This window comes from Mesitornis unicolor, unplaced genomic scaffold (assembly GCF_000695765.1).
Source record: "Mesitornis unicolor isolate BGI_N332 unplaced genomic scaffold, ASM69576v1 scaffold15844, whole genome shotgun sequence".
In the NCBI taxonomy this organism is placed as follows: domain Eukaryota; kingdom Metazoa; phylum Chordata; class Aves; order Mesitornithiformes; family Mesitornithidae; genus Mesitornis; species Mesitornis unicolor.
Window position 1 is genome coordinate 56854 of NW_010178195.1, and position 20374 is coordinate 77227.

Consider the following 20374-nt stretch of genomic DNA (forward strand, 5'->3'; position numbering starts at 1 on the left):
AATGCAACATGCTAGTTCCCCAGACTTCTTCCTCCTCAAGGGATAAGAGTAACAGTTTTGCCTCCTAACAAATGCAGTTATAGTTAGGTGATCTTTCTGCATCTCTTCCAGTATTTAATGAGGTTTGAAAGACAAAAATATTTCTTTGTCTTTCACTGTTGCCAGGAATTTGTTTTGGCACAGTGGAAATATCCACAGATTTATTTTATTTTTAAACACCAATTCCAGTTCATAGCTACCTGATTACTCTGTCCAGCCTCCATATTTTTAGATACTAAACGCAGATGCATGATGTTGTGCTCTAGGTCTGTTATCAACCTACACTCCTCCACATAATTCAGCAGAAGTTGTGAGAGATCAGCTCCTCTTAAAGAGAGGACATATTTTTTTACTTTTTTTCTTTTTAATTTAGAGAAGTGTTAGAAGTGTTACTCCTTTCACTTATTAGATTGTCCTAGATTTCTTTATTCAACACATGCATCTTGATGGGACTCAACATACAACCAAACTAATCACCACTACTGTGTTTTAATTCCTCTTTCAAGTATCATGGAAAAGCAGACTTATGGGACATGTTCTAATGAGAGATCATGAATTTGTACTATAGGCTAACCATCTTACCACCTGTCAGAGGCAGCTTGGTAAAAAGGTCTTTAGGACAGTTTTACAAAACTAATGCTACCAGCACACATACTGCATGAGAAACTTCTCAGAAGAATTACTGATAGAAAGAAGCAACATCATGTTGCCATTTTCTTATTCAAAAAGACACATGTATGGTATCACTTGAGTCAATTGTTAAAATGAGTGCATTTTGCATAACAAAATTTACAACTGTAAATTCTATAAGCAACCTGCACACATTTCAAGATGGTTGTAGAAAATAATAATGAAGACTGATATTCAGTGTAAAAAGGTGATAAATCTTACTACAGCACTTGACATCTATGGTCATGGACAAGGAATTCATTGTACTATGTGCTGTACTGTAAAGACAAAACAAAACTCATTTCTGCCAAAAGACATTACAATCCAAGACAAGAAATATATAGATTCATAAAGAAAGGAACTCAAATTAGTCATTGCAATGGGCATCCATCTCATCACAAAGCACTGCTAAGTTTTTAGGGAGAGGTTGATTTAAAGGTACTGAACAAGATTTTAAAAGAGGACAATGAGTTCTGCAGATATCTATAGGAAATCTCTTCAGCCCTAAGAAACAGTGTAAAACAGACAGCTGAAAGAGCTAGTCTGAAAATTAACAAACGAACAATGCAGATTGGCATTGCAGGCTGAATGTAAGCAAGGACAGTTATCTTAAAGCAACAAATCAGAAATAATCAATGGGTTGGGACAGGTTAAAACAAGTAGCTTTTATCTACTGCAACTTAAGGAACAGATTGAGATGCAAACAGAAGAATGGCATATAGTGTGTGATCACTTTTATAACAATTTTTTGCATAGCAACCTCAGTGAGGAAAGACAGGCCAAAGCTGCAACTATCAAATCCAAGAAAAACACACGGCAGTACAATCAAAAAGGAAAATGAACCTTTAATAAATTACACTTGAGTGGACATACAGATAAATAATATATTCTAGAGGTGTTATGGAGTGAGAAATTAACAGGTAAGATACCATCCTTAGTGTTAAATATACGGGGATAAATAGACATACCACTTCAAGATCAACAGCTGGGTATTCATAGGGTGGTACAGAAGTAAGAAAATGTCGGTTTTGACAGAAGGGACAATTAGGTCAGATGTAGGTCTGTGAACTCTTCATATAGATTGCTCAACTTCTGTTTGTAGATGTATTCATCCACAAAGAAAGAGAAGAAGAAGAGAGGGCCCTATAAAGTCTTCATAGAAAAAAAGGAAGAGAAGGAAGAAGAAACATGCAAAAGAAACTCTGTAGAATTTGTTATAAAGGTAGAAAGTAAACCAGAAAAAGACAAGATGAATGTTTCAAGAAAGAAAGCAGAATCTTATGTGAGAGGATGGAGATTAAAGATGAATGCCAGAGAACTATTCAAGTTTTAGTTTAAAAAGTCGTTAGTTGTTTGGCAACAGCAATTTTAGTTGACTTGGAAGGAGAAGCAAGACTAAAGTGAACATAAGAATACCAGAAGAATAATTTCAGTCTTCGTAGAAATACAGCGTAGTTTAGATGGCAATGTTTGCCTGATACACAGAAAAGAGAATTGCAAACAATGTGAAATATTCGGATGTCTTATCTCAAGAAAGAGGACTCTGTGCCGATACAGAATTGCAGAACATTTACACTCTGACCTGCATTATTTTTATGTCCACTTTTTTAAATGGAAAAACATTTTGAGATATTTGGCCTTAGTTCTGTGCTATACTTTGCCTCTCTGGTACAATCTGATTTAAAAAAAAGCCATAAGGAAGACTGATTGTGATTACTAGAGGCAGTTTATCAGCCTCAATATTGCTCTAAGATATGGGTTGTATAGCTCCAAGCAGCCATACAGTTTAACGTGTTAATCACATTACCATCCACATTGTTAAAGTAAAGGAAGAGAGTCCACCATCACAGATTTAATCTACAAAAGAAAACACTATAAGCAAGCTTTACAGTTTTGTAGGATATGAAAGAAAGTTTAAAAATGTGAACCACATACTTTAGACCTGCTGCTTGCTCTCTTTGAATTTTAGTTTTCATAAGAGAAAAGGTCATTTATATTTCAATATAGTAATCCTCAGTTGTATTAGGCACCTGGTGAGCATCAAAATCAGTTCTAGAAATTGATTGAAAGATCTCAAAAAATATTGGCTAAAAACCATTAGATATTTAATTCTATTTTGCTATAGGTACATTCTGTATCATCAATCATGGTGAAGCAAGATTAGGACAAGAGACCTACAGAAAAAGTCAGATTCCTGCACCATATTAACAAGAATCATAGGAGTCACAGAACCTTTATATTAGAGTCAGGCATTACAAAAGCAGCATAGGAGAGTGTCATGATGAACCTTTGCATGCAATTTCTGCTCCTGAAGTAGAACTTATTCAATTATTCAGAGATCTCTGAAAGAACCATTTGCATAGAAATTATGGTAGCTAATCTTGTATATTTGATTAGCAAAAAAGTATTTCCAAAAAAAGTAAGAATAGTTTCATAATATTAATCAGTCCCAAGACTAATTTTTGATAGTTTGTGTCAAAAAACTTCTAAGTTTCCAGTAAAGGTCTCAAATGTGACAGGTAATTACTTTTAGGTAATAATTTTTGTACTTAGATATTGAATACAGCTGTTCATGAATCCAATTACAAAATCTCCATTTAGATAAGAAAACTTTCAATATATTATGCAAACAGAATATCAAATTTTTGCTATTTGATGAGTAAAGCTGCAATTTAAATATGCTGTTTATCATAAAATTAATATCAAGTAGATCCTTTATCAGCTTCAATCTTTCATAGTTTGCCTCTGAGTTCTAAGCTAAATTTCACCATAATTAATGCATGTATCCAAAACACCCATCACCCACCCCACCTCCATTCCCAAAAAAACACTCAGAATTAAAATTGGCATATATTTAAAACACGTGCTGGAAATATTGACAGTGCTATTCTTTTCACTTCCTTTTAAGAACTTTCTACTTCTCAAACATGCAATACATTAAAATTCACCTCACATCCAGTGGTAGAAGAATATTTTGCATTGTGCTGTTCTAGAACTAAGTCTGATGGCTTAAAATAACTGTTTTCTTCCTCATATATAAATGATTAGTGTTTTTACCTCTTTCCAGGACTAAGTTTTTTTAAAATACTGATTTGCTACTTTTATTTAGCTCTCTGTTGAAATACCATGGAATATACAAGCTCTATCTCTTTCCATAGTCCCAACATTCAAGTTTGACAGTTTTGAGGAAAAAAACGCTATGTAAACTGCAGTACACTGGAAGACTGCAATTTTCAGAAACACTGAAGTTGTTCTTTTGAATAGTGCCACTCATAATACCAACAAACTCTTGTAATACTCTTCCATTTCATCTACAAAATAGCAAAAATTTGCATCTTTATTTTATTGTTCACAAAGCAATGTTATGGAAATGTCCTCAGAATGTTACAAATAAAAAGCATACCTTGAAAAAAATGCAATTACAAAAGTCATTACTACACTTCTACAATGCCTATGTTATCAAAACTGAAATCAGGTGCCTGTGCTCAGTTTTATCACTGCCTTTTCATAGCTTCAGTTTTATTTCTATAGTCCTGAAATACACAGATGGTTAAATGAAGAGATCTAGATTAACTCAGTATACCTCCATAAAAAGACCTTCATTAGAAAGTACTTTTAAGTTTAAAGCATCTCTCTTCTGGAGTTTTTCATATCTTCATCATATTACAACACTGTTCGTGCTGGACCAATTACCACTAGTTAATCACAATTAAATTTCTTTAGCTATGGGATACATTTCAGCCAAGTAATTGAGAATTTTAACACTCTTGTTTTCATTTTAGCATTATAATTTCAGTGCATCTATAGTTGCATAGCAATTCCTACACAGTACCTTCATTTTTTTCTCATCCATAGATTTCTGAATACGTTGTCTAAGAGGTTTTGGAGAAAATCCATTGGATCGTGCTGGAGTTCTATATTAAAAAGATAGAAGAAGTATTTAGAACATGTAAAAGCAATCTGTTAAGAAAAACGGTTACCATACTGAGTTCCTCAGAAGCAGCAAGGCAAATATCTTTGCTTTCCAAGCCTTTGTTTTCTCCCTTCCTAAGTAACCACATGTACCGAGGCAACTGAAGACCACATAATGAAACCAAACCTACAGTTCCAACTTCTGGTATCATTTTGCACTATGTTTACAACATTGTAGATCTGCAGCCACAGTATTATTTGTAATGCTGGTGATGAGTTACAAAGTCACCATTCTCCTTACATCCCCTTAAATAGCATCTGGTTGACATCCAGAATAATTTTCCTCATTTACAGGCTTTTAAATAGAAGTACTCAGATAAACAAAATGCATCTACTCTCCTATATTTCGGTATTTGAGTAGTTATGTACATTATTTGTATTTTAGATGCATATAATACAAAAAAATATTGATGCATATGAGGGGATTTTTTGGTCTTGAGATAAAAAGAATTAATCTGTGCATCTGTAAATAGTTTCTTCTCTGTTTATGCTCATGGCATGCCAGTGTGCATATGAGAACAGTTCTTTCAAAAATAACTTGTTCTTTATTTATATAGGTCATTCTATTCAATTATTCAAAAAATAAAATTTATTTTATTTAGCTTATTATTTTATTTATTTCTATTTGTAGTGCAAGATTTCTGCAGGACCTTGCCATGGTTTTGGCATTTAATGGGTTCATTATATCACATATTCATTACCTTACTTTGATTTCAATATTGTCACTACATTTTTATGTTCGCTTAAAAATTGTAAAAATATTAAGGGAAAAACATCGCACTTCTGTCTTGCCTGTAGCTTCAAAATACAAAAAAAAAAAAGCAAGATCATTTTATTTGAACTTCTACAATGCAAATCTAAAGAATATTTTCCAGAAGGTTGAAATATGCTTAAAGAAGGAAAATATTTTACAGATATACTAAAGGACAGATTAAGTAAGACAAACTTCAACTTAGTTTGGATGTTCTAAAACACTGAGGATGTATTGTCAGTGCTTACATTTTCAGTTCCCAATTATACATGCATTTCACAAATTACTATGAAAATATTTTTAATTAAAGAATGCCAACAAAAAGTTAAACAACATGATTTTTTAAATGGAGGCACACATATAATATTAAAAAAGAATTATATGCTGGAAAATAAAATCTAAACCAAACTGACCACTACACATTAAGGAAAACACAAGAATTTTCTAGATTAAAGTATAAATTCCCAGGTAGCAGTACCTTCTTACACCTATACCAAGAAGATTTTAAGTCAAACAAATGTCTTATCCTTTTGGGTAAAATTCAAGAAAATTAGTTCAGTTGAAAAAAATAAAAAACCACAGCATTCAGTGGGTCCTCTTCTTCAGAAATAAGTTGTTTAAAACCCACTTTAAATTAAAGAAAAAAATTCAAGATCTCTAGCTCTGAATAATAGCAGTGTTTAAGTCAGAAGGAAAATTCAGGTGGGCCTTGATTCCATTCACATAGAGAATTAACCTAAATTTGATTAAGCTCCTTTTCATTCTGATAAAAATACAACCATGGTGAGGCTCATTAACTTAATGAAACAATTTTAAAAGTATTGTGGATCAATGTTCCTGAATCTGAAGTAATAGAAAAATAAGAGACTGAAACCAAGGTTATTTTAAGCTTGTTACATAATGAAATAGGAATGTATAGCTACAGCTATCCACAGATATTTGAGAGGTGAGATAATCTTTATATTAAAAATTATCCCAGATTTATTTAAAATTCTTACTAATGAAATGGAATTTTTAAAGTTTTATTAGAATGTGCTTGTTCCTTTGGTTTCATAAAAGAGGTCAAATAATAAATCTAATGGAACCCCTAAATTCTTTAACTTTTAGGATCCTCTATCTTCCAATTTAGGACCTATCACTGTTTTTCCTGCTGTTATTCTCACAGCCTTGCAGTTATCTTTCTTGCTGTTATCCTCACAGCCTGACAGTGTTGTTATGGTGGACTCTCAAAGGAAATGACTGCCACTGGTGTAAGAAACACCCCCTTCTTCCCCACTTCTCCTACCCTTTTCATTGTTCTTTTGTGTTAGGGAACTCAAAAATGTGCATGCACAGAGCTTAATAAGCAATTGGCCATACAGCCCCTGCTCTGATGAAGAGAAGCTCCAATCACTGCTAAAGGCACCAAAAGCAGGGACAACAAATAAGGGGTCTGAGCAGCTCCTTATGAAGACTCTATAGTTATCCTGGGAGAAGCACTATTGTGGAACAAACCACCATACTACAGAGGATGTTTATTTGAGAACCCTGGCTGCTTTACTTCTCAGCTGGCCACCAGGGAGTGTTTTCTCTTTCCTCTCCTCCTCTTTTTATTTTATCCTTCCCCAGAAGCAAGTTTCACCATTAGAGTCAATGTATGCCATCAGCTACAGACCCTACTAATAAATCTTCATGCATATGAATTTGTTTCAACATCCTTTGTGCAATACAATCCACCGATCGGGATAATGATATGAAAAGCTATTTAAGTATTTAAAACTGTCTCCACAAAATAACTATGTAGGAAGAAAACAGGACATAATCTAAAGATCTCTTGTGTCATAGCTAGACAAAGGATGCATCTTCACACTCAATGGTAATCTAATTAGCTACTGAACAGACAGTATTTGAACTCAGGAGTTCAAACTCAGAGGTGAGTATTTGAAAGGTTTGTTGCAAGGGATATTCCTTCATGGGTTTTGTGCAGTCTAGAAATGTACTAGCTCAAAAAGTCCATATTACAAAAGCATCTTGAAGATGCAGAAAATGTGAATAATGAACTAGAATACATCTGAGAATTTGAGACTTCTTTCCCTTTACACCTAACCTCACAACAGACCTCACTGCGATAATTTGCTCTGTGTATTATCAATGATTTGTTAGCCACTCAGTATAAGATCTTTAAAAAAAACCAACCAACCAAACTCAAGAGAAACACAAAATATCTTTTAGTACTCACCTGAAGAGTGTCAAAACAGAGGTGATTCCAACCAAATTTAAGCTTTCATCATCATATAATAGTTCTGCTTTGTTCTGGGTGGGAGGATTGACAGCTTCTTCATCCAGAAGAACTAGCAAGACCTTTACAGTATCTCTACCACAGTACACAGTGCCATGATTTATGGTATGCAACTTTGGCTGAAAGTAAACAAAATTAAAAAGAACGTATAACAGGAAATGTCAGCAAGCCAGACCAATAGTTCACTTCCAAAAGCAACTCATATCAGCACAAAGTGTGAGAGTCTGTTCCTTCCCTTTCCCAATAAGCATTTTTAGGGAACCTGCCCATGGGAAAGTGTCTTCCTTATCCCAAGTAATTAGTAGAATTTAGATCACTGTCATCTGGAGGTATACACTGACAAGCAAGTCACAGAGATAAATCTACAAATCTGTGATGAAACCATGCAGCAGAAAATAGCATACTGTTTTCTCACAACCAATTTGAGTGCTATGAGGTACACAAACACATTCTGGTGAAGTTCAACATCTCCAACCAAATCTGCTGAAACAGTGGGTTAAAAGTGAGATTTCCATCAAGATTTGACAACAGGGGTACTTGGCACAATCTCCTGTTGTTTGGAACAGGATGAATTCCTTACAATTTTCCACAAGAATAAAGAATTCCTTAAAGAAAATAATAATCCACATCTGGAAGTACTCAATGCTGCAGTCAGCAGTACAGATGTATAACTCCATAGCCACTATGGGACTGCAAGAATTGCAAGTTTGCTATATTTTTCTTTAAAAGTACTGGGAGTTCCATAGAGAAATTTAGTGCTTAATACATAGTAGTAGATTTTTAAAACTATAGGCTTTCTTATTTACCAATACACAGAAACACTGAATAGTCTGACTTTGTTCCGAGGGACAGGACAAGCAATGAACTGCATTTATCTAATCAGTTAACTGCTTTTAAACACAGTCTTGAAAAGACCAAATTCTATTTCTCTCTCTATTTGATTACACCAATTAGTGTATGTAGCTTTCAAGAAACCATAGCAACACATGTCAGTCAGTTACTATAAGTTATAATCAATAGCTAGAAATAGCAATTACAGAAATGGTTGTTACTTGGCTTTACAGAATTGGCCTATTTCAGTACCATTTAATTTCCTCAAAATTTATTCTGAAACACTGCAGTCATTACATCACCACATTACAGTTTTTTTATAAAGTGTCATGTGTGTCACAGTAAGTTCGTCTTAATGAGAAAAGTACAAATTTGGCAACATCTTGACCGATTATACACAAAGGAAAAAACAATCTTTAGAATATAACATAACCTCCTAACTGCCAAAAGGGGACCTTCAGTAATCTCATGTACTACAACACTGACTTGTGTACTAACCATGGCCTAAAATCGTACTGTCCAAAGCACAAAAAGAATCTTAGGTAAGACAACAATCCTTGTCATAAAACTCTTCATAGAATCACAGAACGGTAGAGGTTGGAAGGGACCTCTGAAGATCATCTAGTCCAACCCATAACCCCTCTTGTTTATTAATAAGCTTAAAATCATGTTTCAAATTATTTTTTCAAGAAAATAGTTGATCGGTCTTTCAAGGGTAGTGACCATTAGCTACTCCAGACTACTCTGGTAGGTTCCAGAAACACCAGCCAGATTACATTTAGAGTAGTAATTTTTTCAGGAAGAAAATAATCATAATTCCTATTAGCCTCTCATGCAGGCTTCAACACAAAGTAGTGCTTCCTGCTGCATAAAGCAGTAACTTCTCCTGGAGCTCTAGATTCTTATAAAACAGGTATTTGCAGGAAAACTGAGCAGTGATGGAAGAAAACTGCCCCTGCCAGGAGAAAAAAAATAATATTTTTCTAACAAAGTAACTCTTCTCAGGTACAGCTCCCTTCTCTACCTCTTGACACTGTGAATCACATATTTAGTTTTATCATTAAAATATACACTCATCACACAATCTTCACAAAATCAAAAAATAGCATCACTACGACACTGACAAAGGCGGACAGTTCACACACTCCACCTCTCATCCCTTCACCACAATTACAAAAACTCCCCACACTTATTCCACTCTCCAACAACATTCAGTCCATATTTTCCCTGTTATGTCTTCCAATTACTGTCCTTGTCTCTAGTTTCTCAGGCCTCATGTCAGGCATCACAAAGGACTGTAGTGGGTTACCTCTGGCTAGCTGCCAGATGCCCACCAGGCTGCTCTACCACTCCCCATCCTCAACAGGGCTTGAAGAGAAAATATGATAAAAAGCTCATGGGGTCCAAATGAGGACATGAAATTCATTTACCAATTACCATAATGGGCAAAACAGACTTGACTTAATGTAATTCATTGCCAATTAATCAGATTAGGACTCCTCCTTTCTTCTCAGAATCAACTTCTCTCCCAACTCTTCTACCTTCTTCCCATGAGTGACACAGGGGAATGGGGAATGACAGCTGTGGTCATGTCCTAATGCTTCGACTCTGCTGTTCTTTCTTCCTCACATTTTTCCTCTGCTCCTGTGTAGGGTGCCTCCCAGGGGATACAGTCGTTTCACACAGGTTGTAGTTCAAGAACTGCCCCAGCATAGCTCCTTTCCACAGGGTGCAGTCCTTCAGAAACAGACAGGTCCTCTCAGAAACCCTGCTTCTGTGTGGGCTACTCTTTTTACAGTTTCTGCCAGGAACCTCTTTCAGTATAGGCTCTCCATGGTGTCACAGCTTCGTTCAGTGCACATCCACCTGCTCCAGCATGGGTTCCTCCACAGGCTGGGTATCTGCTCCGTTGTGGATCTCCATGAGCTGCAGAGGAACAACCTGCATCACCAAGGTCTTTATCATGGGCTGCAGAGGAATCTCTGTTCCAGTGTCTGGTGCCACTCTTTTCTCAATAAGTTTAATGTCTGCATAGTTGTTTCTTTCATGTATTCTCATTTCTTTCTCCTGACTGCTGTTGCACAGCATTTTTTCTTACCCTTTCTTAAATATGTTATCACAGATGCACTACCACCACCCCCGATTGGCTAAGCTTTGGTCAGTGGCAGGTCCACTTTGGAGCTGTCTGGAACTGGCTCTATCTGACATGGGGGCAGCTTCTAGTGTCTTTTCACAGAAACCACCCCTGCAGCCCTCCCCACTACCAAAGTCTTGCCATGTAAATCCAATACAGCACTTGATTTGTCAAGCCAAGCAGCACATCAGTCACATCCAGACCACAGTCATCTCTGATGGCTATCATTTACACCCATACTGTGGTGATTATGGATGTACTGTAGTGAGTATGGTGAAAAGGATTAGCTTAAAACCTATCATGCATTGTTACGTACCCAAGTTTCCTCACAGAGCACTATAGTAGCATCTTCCCATCCACGAATAGATGGACAATTCCAGTAATCAATTAACAAACTCAAGAACAAAACTTCAACATAGAACCACAGACTCACAGTAATAGAGCTAAGTACATAAGCTGCCCTCAGGTGTCCATTTTGAGAAAAATGCTAACTTCACACTGTTCTCAGTGGGATTAAGTATTTAACCACATTTCCTAACAATGTCAGGATACAACCATCTTTGCTGTCTTCTTCCTGGAAAAGGATATTGATAAAAATTTCTACAGTCATTAGACTATGAACTTGACCTAGGGAGAGCAATAAGAAACACAGACCATTTTGGAAAAGCCATTCTCTGGTGAATTTTTTGATTTCTTTCATATTTAACTTTATTTTAAATGCCTCACCCTTAGAAATATTTGATGCCGAGCTAATTAAAATCTGTGCAGTAATCAAAATTACTGATACATATTCTCAAATCTTAACTTCACTTTCATGAGGTATTTTTGTTTGAAATTCATTATAGCTTTACTGCCTTGAAATAAGTGGTAAACCTGACAAGTTGTAAGTATCCATATCTACAACAACTGCACTAACAAATTAAATTTTGAAGATAATTTTATTTACAACTTTGATGTAAGAAGTTTAGTTTAAGTAAATTGGCTTTTTGAAATCCACACTGATCCTCAAGTATAAGTCTTTCAACAAGGTTAATACCACAGTGCAGAGGAAATGACACTGCTCTATACTGGTACAAAAAGATAATACTCTATATAAAGTCCTTTAAAAAATTATTTTAAAAAAGAAACAAAACAGGCAAAAGACATTTGTTTTCTTGTAAAGCTAAATAGTAAAAAGAATAAAAGAAGCCCCATTACCCGTGCTGGACTGACTCCAGTAGTGCTGGCAGTCAAGACTTCATGTTGTGAATCGATAATACTTTTAATCTTCAAATCCAAATCTTGTACAACTTCCTCTACTGCCTGACAGAAAGGATCCCCATTGCTTCGGCCTTTTATCAAATGCATCTTCACTGTTGACAGAATTCGCCCCCCTGCAATTCTGAAAATGGGCACAGGGTCATCTCCACATTAATCTTGGCAGCACTTTAGTATACCTATTATAGCCAGTCTTCACAGTTAATCAAAACTCTTCAGAGAGCAGCTTTGATCTTTTAAATCAAACAGCAGTATAGAAGTATTGTCCAACATAATAGTTTGCTGACAAAAAATTATAAGAAAGTTAATGAATTCAGTATTTAGTAATAATCTGAGCTACAACACTAAACTAACTTCCCCATAAAAGTTCAAGGAAATGTACTTTCTTTAAATCTGAAGTTACCATTTTGCTCATAAGCTGTTAAGTGTAAACAAAATGTCACTGGAACATTCATTCCAATTTAACAGCCTATCAGATTTTGAGTCTTATGTGCTTTGCGAAAGTGCTTCAAAATATAAATCTTCTTTCCATTTTATTTAAATAGATAGTAAAGGCACACACTATTAATTGTTTTTCATCAACTAGAAAAAATGCCTATAGAAGAGAACTTAGTAGTTTAATTACGAAATTTCCATGTAGTTTGACATCAAAACTATAAACAACTGAATACGATTGATATAGGGGCTTTATTTCAACTCTTCTTATAAAAAGCTAAGAAGGCATTTACGAGTGCACCTAATCTGTGTTTACACTGGTAATTTCATTCTGTGGTCCTGTACCTTGAACCATCCACGTTGCATGTATTATAGACTACTTTTGAATTAGAACTACCAGGTCTCTCCCCAGCAAAATTCTTGGATGCGTAGCAGTTACAGTTGTTCAGATGATTCTTCAATAGGCAGTATTGAAAGAACTAGAACTGTATTGCTCCTTCAGACTTGCAAGATCCACATATTCTATAAAAATGGGAATATAACAAACTACCAAGTAGACTGCATTATCCTGAGTATGCATGGAAAAAAATAATCAATTATTGAAGGATCACAAGAAAACACAAATATTTGCACCTGAAATATTACTACAGGGACTTAGGATCTTGTGACAGTGCACTTTGATTCACCCCAGCCCTGGTGAATGAGAAGTAGTTACAATTCCAAGAATTCCACTGGCCATTTATAAATGCATCTTTTCACTTGATTGTGGAAAGATCAAGGTTTGAAAGTGCTGCCCTAAACAATGACACTCAAAAAAAAAACCCCAACCCAACAAATAAAAGAACTTAAAGCTTATAATGAAAGTGAGCATAGTCCTATCACAAAAATGCAAAATCAAAGTCTTTAGAGTGAATTGCTTATTTTGCAAGTGTAATGTGTGGTGAGTAGGTGCAAAAGCCATATGGAGGTACAAAGGTAGGAATTGCTAGTCATAAGACACTACTATGAACTAGGTTAAGTAAATTAGCTAAGGGATCACAAATCTTACCTCCAATATAATAAAAAACTATAGTGAGACAATAAACATGTCTTGACTACTTTAATAAAGATTTAGTGAGAGACAGAATAAACTCCTTGAGTTAAAGCCTTAATAATTTTATCCAGCACCTACACAAAACAGGAAGTGAAAGATTGTATGTTTTATCATTGGTTGAATTTTGGCAAATTAAAAAAAAGTGTTATAAGAACCATTCAGCTCCTCTACATCATAATGCATCTCTTCCCCAAAGCTTTTTGAAGTTGCATGTTTTTTTGAAAACTGTCATCAATTCTCCAGTCTTCTCAGAACATGAACCTATCATTCAGACCTGCAAAGTCTATTATACTCAATATTCCCCCTGCCCCATCAAGAAATCATTTATCTTCTGTTTAACATCACATATATGTAAGGACTTCTTTATTTCCCTGTGACATTTTGTCCTCAATTTAATCTTCTCTCTGCTTATTTTCTTCAAACTTTCCAGAGTGTGGTAGCCTATATTTTATTTTTAGCTCTAATTTGTAGGCATTTTTTAAATTTATTCCCTCCTCTTTTTCACATAGAGTTATTTTCACCTTTGAATATAACTCATAACTGATAGCTGATAACAGATGTAAGAATAAAGGGAGAAATAAAATTATAAGAGGTGGTACAAATGACCAAATCTTTAAAAAACAAAAACAAAACAAAAAAACCACAAAAAACAAACAAAAAACCAACCAAACAAAAAAAAAAACAAAAAAACTTCCTTCCAAGAAAAATAGGTAGAACTCTATGTTCAGAAAACACCTTGACCTGAAATTAGAGAAGCACTCAGGAGAATTATCATCAACCTTTTTCTCTGTTATTACAGGGCATGTATTTATTGCTAGTGTTGCAGACAAGATCCTGTACTTGTGGACCCTTCTTTTCAAGCTGTACAATCACGTTTCATATTCTTGAAGTAACAGACCTTCTGCAGTGACAGCATTGACTCAAAAATCAAAAATCAAATTAAAACAAGCAAAAAGAAACCCCAGCTTTCCAGTCTCCATGTTTTTTGACAAAAATACATGGGTGAAGCTAGATATCAGTCTCTCTAGCTCAGACACCAGTAGTTTTGATTTAACTATACCATGGACTGCACAAAACAGCTCTATATTTATTCACATACTCTTGAGCTGCTATTAGCACCTACAGTAGAATTTTTAGATACATCTATGATGTTTCAAACCACAGTTCTGCCTAAAAAAACCCAAAGCAATGGCAATGGCTTTATTACTCCAAGTGAAATAGCCAAGAGCAAGATGATGACTAATTTTTCAACTTCTTCCATGCTTACTGGCTTCCTCCATGCTCCTGCCTGCTTACCCTAAAAGGATACATTACAAATTGAAAGAAAGATATATTGTATACACATTAAATTCTGAGGATGAGTTTTGGAAACCTAGGGTTGGGAGAACCTCCATCAAATGAAACTCTATGTCTACGTTCATATAAAACATAAAATAAGTGGGCAGGCCTAGATAAGAACAGGAATTGAGACAAAAAAAAAAGGTTGTATATATTATTTCTTGTTAAAATATATGCAGGGAACTGAGCCAGAGACCTTGCTGTTTTGGCTTATTCTGGCTTAACAAGACTCCTGTAAATAACTTAGAAAACCTGAAGTAAACTTGAAACTTTTTTTTGGCTTTTTTCCAGGACAAAACCAAATATTTCCACACAATTCTTAGCTTTAACTGTTACAGATTAAAGATTTTTCAATTCACATTAGATTTACAGGCTTGGTTAAACAGAAAAACTTGTGCTTTGCAGAAATTTAAGCATGATATATACACTTAGCCAAAAGAAAAGTCACCATGTGAAGTCTCTCTGCACACAAGTCAAGAATCATCCAGATCTTTGAAAGGATAGTTAAAAAAAAATAATCCTGGTGTACCTCTACTCCAAAAACCACAATTCAGCCTAACCACAAGAGAATGAAAAGTTCAAGAGGGGAAAAAAAAAACCTCATCCAGTACAAGTTGTCAAGAGGTAAGAAGAGAGCCCTGCTGAAGAAATGTTCTGTGTCAGAGATGCATATAGGAACTGTAGCCAAGTCTCCTGATGCTTCTTGCCAAACTCCTTTATTTCCTTCAGGCCTAAACTGACACTTTAGAAAGTAATACCCTCACATGAGAAAAGCATTGTATTAAATGAGTAGTAGCTGTTCCATAAACACTGTGTTGAACCTAGAACTCCAAGATAAACATGCAGGTGAAGGAATTTACTTAAGTTACCTTTGAAAGCCAGGTTCAGTCCTTTAAGTCTACAGGTATTTTTTGAGCTTATCTACATCATAATAATTTCCACAGATTTTACATACATATACATGTGCTAGAAGAAAAAATATTATACATATAGCACTGGGCATCAGTTAATTAAAACAACCATGCCCTTAATTTAAATGCTGTGCTCTGTATGTGACTATTACCTTGTAGCTTTTCACTGAAAAAAACAAAACACTGTGATAAAAATATTTTCTATGTTTATTTTTTTGCCTCTACTACCCAATGCCAACTAAGGATATTTGCTATTAGAAGTAAAGTTCATTTAATCTCTTTTTCTCCCCATATTCCTTCTTCTTTTCCAGGAAAGAGTTCCAGTCCACCATCAGATATACACAGTACTAACTGGAGCAAAGAAAAGGAAAAGTTTATTCATACTTCAACTAGAATTTATATAAACAGGCCAAGACATAAAATGCTGATCTAATGTGTGTGGATTAGTACTGAAACACTGTGCCATAGCTTATGCCATTTTACATCAGGATATAATAGAACAAAATAAGTTATGTAGTGAGGTTTGTTTTATTAGTCTTGAATATATTTATAAAACATTGAATCCATCTCATTTGTGCTATTTCATGAATATTTCAAAGCTTACTACAGAAAGCCCTAACTAACCATGTCTAGCAGTTTCAAAAAGTACAGTCAAGGTAGCCTCAGTAGGACAGGCATTGTTTTGCTCTTTATATATGACATTTACAACACAAATAGAGATGCCTAGGGCTCTGTCCTAGAGTCCTTTCTGCTAAGTGTATAATCCATTTCCCAGAAAAGACAACTCATTGAATTAAAAAACAGCTTAAGTAGTTATTATCTTGAACATGAAACTATGAATTAATTGAACAATAAATTTAATAGTTGTATTTAACGCAATGAAATAAGTTACCTGAGCAACTTCAGATTTACTCATAGGACTTCATTGTTAGGTTTACAAAGATTAACTAAAAGCATGAAAATAAAAGGAAAATATAGTAAAAATGCAAATTGGGATTTTTTTGTTTTCTTTCTTTGTTTGGGTGTTGGTTTGGAGTTTCTTTGGGGAAGTTGCTTGTTTTTGTGGAGCTGTGGGATTTCTTGGATTTTTTGGGGGGGAAGGTATGTTGGCAGTGGTTGGTGGGGCTTTTGTTTGATTTGTTGTGTTTGGTTTTTTTTTAATTGAGGGATTTTTTTTGTTGTGGTTATTTTAGAGGAGGTGTGTTTGGTTTTGGTTTGGGTTGGGTTTTTTGCATGGGGGGAGGGTGTTGGTTGGTTTTCAGTTGTTGTTTTTGTTTCAGAAAGGAAACTCTATGCCAGATTACTCTGATATTACTCTTTTATAGGTTTATATTAAGCAGAAAAATCAGTTGAACTTAAGTGAACTTCTAAAAAAAAGTTTATATGAACAGAGTAAAGTTGAAAACTGTTATCCACCTTGCAATTCTTAACAGCTAGAAGGGCAAAGGTTTGTTTTGAATATGAAATTACATCAAAGTTACCCCTCTTCATAAAATTTTTACAGCAGCAAAAGTTAAGAATTTTAATTCTTCTGAATTCTGACAGAGGAGCAAGAAACCTATCTAAATTCAAGAATGAGCTTCATACATTTAACAAAGCAATGCCATTTGCCTAAGGCAATAGAGAACTGGAGAGACCTTGTCTCTTTACAGTCAGGGTGCCTGCTAACAAACTTACTTTGATGTTTCATTCAGATTATTGGCTGCTGACATGAAACACTTTATCCTAAAGTGCTTCAGTCTCACGTCCATGGTTTTTAAATAATATTGAGGGAGGACTCTTATCAAATCCAGTTAGTAGTAAACATCTGTCAGTTACCACTATGACAGATGTTGTAAAATAGCAATTTTTTAAAAAATGCTAATAATATGATCTTCTGTGCAGTCACATGCAGTGATATTTCTTTGTTCAAAAGGTATGAACTGAAAGAAATCTTAGCTAAAAAACTCACTGCTATTTTTATCTATGATAGAAATAACCAAAGAAAATCCATCAGAGTAATTACAAATGCTAGAAAACCCCAACCCTTTAGAAACAACCACCTTCCACTGTCTGGCAGGGAATGTCCAGACACAAAAGCCTGGATCCAACAGTACAGTGGTGATCTTCCACTGAGTGGACTCAGTGGAATGAGTCCAAATGTGACCATCACAGACATCTATATGAAGATAAAATTAATCACATGCTAAAAATGCCCTATTTGCACCAGTGCTTTTAAAGGGAGTTCTGAAAAGAAAAAGTACAATGTAAAACTCTACCTGTTAACTAGGTATTGTATAAATCATATCTTCTGTCACTGGCTGCTTCTACTAAAATATTCCAGAGCTTGTGCTTGCTTGAACCTTTTTGTCTTACATCACCTGTGTCCCAGTCCTATCTATTTCTCTCTCATTTTCCTTATCAAACCATCTTTTCTTATGTTGAGGTAACTAATTTCGAAGAAATCAATTGCATGTCTTGTCTATTTTGTTCCTACTAAGATTATCGCATAAGCAAGCTCCTCTTCATCTGCCTACCTAAAATCTAAATGACATCAGCAAGAGCTCTTCTTACAGAACTGGGGCCTTAGTGTGCAAAGTTAATATGATGCAGAAGCACTTTCATTTCTTTTCTGGAAATACATATTTTGTGGAAAAGACTAAAGTAGCACAGAGAAGGAAAAAAAAAGGTTGGATATGGACAATATTCAAAACCTGATAAAAAGCAGAACAGACTCCTGAAGCCTATTCCAGGAACAGAAAATAATATATCAAAACTCTTATACTAAGGTCAACATTTTTATTCATTCATTTCAACTTCTTCAACAGAGGTAAAAAGCAGATGACAAATATATAGGTATCTAACTTATGTAGTGGGAACAAGTGTCTTAAAACAGATTACAAACACCTAGTGATCATGCAAGGGAGGGAATCACAGCCTTTTTCTTTGTTATAGATTTAGGAAGAGGTTTTAGAACTTGATAAGAACTGAAGAGTTACCCAGTTTTTTAATTTAGAAGTATATTAAGAGAGTAGCAATCTAAATCTATTCTCAAACACAAAGACGCAGAAAGTCAACTAAAGCTTCAGCTACCTGGGTAGAAAAAGCAAGACAAAAATGTATCTAAAAACAATGCAAAATAAAAATGCTCTTAACAGAGCAGTAACTGTGCCCTTAAAGCAAACCTAATGTTCTAATTATGACACATGCATAAGTTTTTTAAAAATTAGTACTTTATGTTAATTTAGATTTCAAAGTTTCAAGAACAAAATTGTATCAGTCAACTTATCTAGATTTTAACTATATATGTAAAGGAAAAAAGTAACAATGTCAAAATATGCACAGTACTCAAAAATTTCACCTCAGACAATGGACGCGTGGATTATTACTTTAATTTTTTAAACAATACGGAACTGAAGGCACTACCTTAGGCCCTTCACAATTTTGCAGTTTATTAGATCACAATAAAAGCACAGCAAAAAAAGAATCGTGTGGCTGAGTATTTTTTCCATGTTGCTGCTGCTATGTTTGCTCTATTGCCAAAAAAATCTTTGGTTTCTTTCACCAAGCTAAGAGTGACTCTTCCTCAGGAACTGCCACTATCTAAAAGTATTCTCTTTCTCAGAATAACATTCTTGATGAGCAGCCATGCGTGTTCCATGCTACAGTTTCATTGTTCCGGCATAGCATATTCAACTTAATAGTTCCCTCTAGATATAATCAGCCTCAGAAACACAGAATTATTTAGGCTGGAAAAGACCTCTGAGATCATCAAGTCTAGCCTATGACCTAACACTACCACATCAGCTAGACCATGTCACTAAGTGCCACATCCAGCCTTACCTTAAACACCTCCAGGGATGGTGACTCCACCACCTTCCTGGGCAGTCTATTCCAATGCCTGATCACCCTCTCCATGAAAAAGTACTTTCTAATATCCAGCCTAAACCTCCCTTAGTGCAGCTTCAGGCTATGCCCTCTCATCTTGTCACTAGTTGTCTGGGAGAAGAGCCTGACCCCCACCTGACTACAGCCTCCCTTCAGGTACTTGTAGAGAGTGATAAGGTCCCCCCCCGAGTCTCCTCTTCTCCAGGCTAAACAATCCCAGCTCCTTTAGCCTCTCATTATAATAGTTTTCCTCTAGTCCCTCCACCAGCCTCATTGCTCTACTCTGGACAAGCTCCAGCACCTCAATATCCTTCTTGAAGTGAGGGGCCCAGAGCTGTACACAGTATTCAAGGTGAGGCCTCACCAGTGGTGAGTGCAAAGGGAGAATTACATCCCTCGTCCTGCTAGACACATTATTCCTGATACAGACCAGGATGCCATTGGCCTTCCAGGCCACCTGGGCACACAGCTGACTCACATTCAGTTGATTGTCAACGAGTACTCCCACTTTCTTGCAATTTGCTTAAAATTATCAAGATTGGAATTATGGGCAGGGAACTGCCAGACTGCTTCTGAAATCTGGATTAAAGGGAGGCCATGGAAACAGAGGAATTAGTAATTTTGTATCTCTTTGATGGCATAAGAGTAGGATTTTTCAATCCAGCACTGATAGAAACAGTTCCATAGAAACACAGCCTCCATGTCTTCTTTTTAATTAAGGAACTATACTTCAATTTCAATATCTAAGACACAATGGTCAGTGTATTCTCCAGCACCAGCCTAAATTGGGAAGTTAGGG

At 35.4% G+C, this 20374-nt stretch overlaps 1 protein-coding gene across 1 annotated transcript in view; it reads right to left on the minus strand.

Annotated features, from left to right (window-relative positions):
* The window catches only part of PARPBP (PARP1 binding protein), a gene marked incomplete at its 5' end in the record, with an annotated part of 39770 nt that overhangs the window by 6220 nt on the left and 13176 nt on the right, over positions 1 to 20374 (minus strand). Inside the window, 3 exons of the mRNA XM_010182376.1 lie at positions 4541 to 4622; positions 7650 to 7828; positions 11872 to 12055. Of these exons, the coding sequence (XP_010180678.1) occupies positions 4541 to 4622; positions 7650 to 7828; positions 11872 to 12055 (445 nt within the window). The remainder of the gene's footprint in view (positions 1 to 4540; positions 4623 to 7649; positions 7829 to 11871; positions 12056 to 20374) is intronic.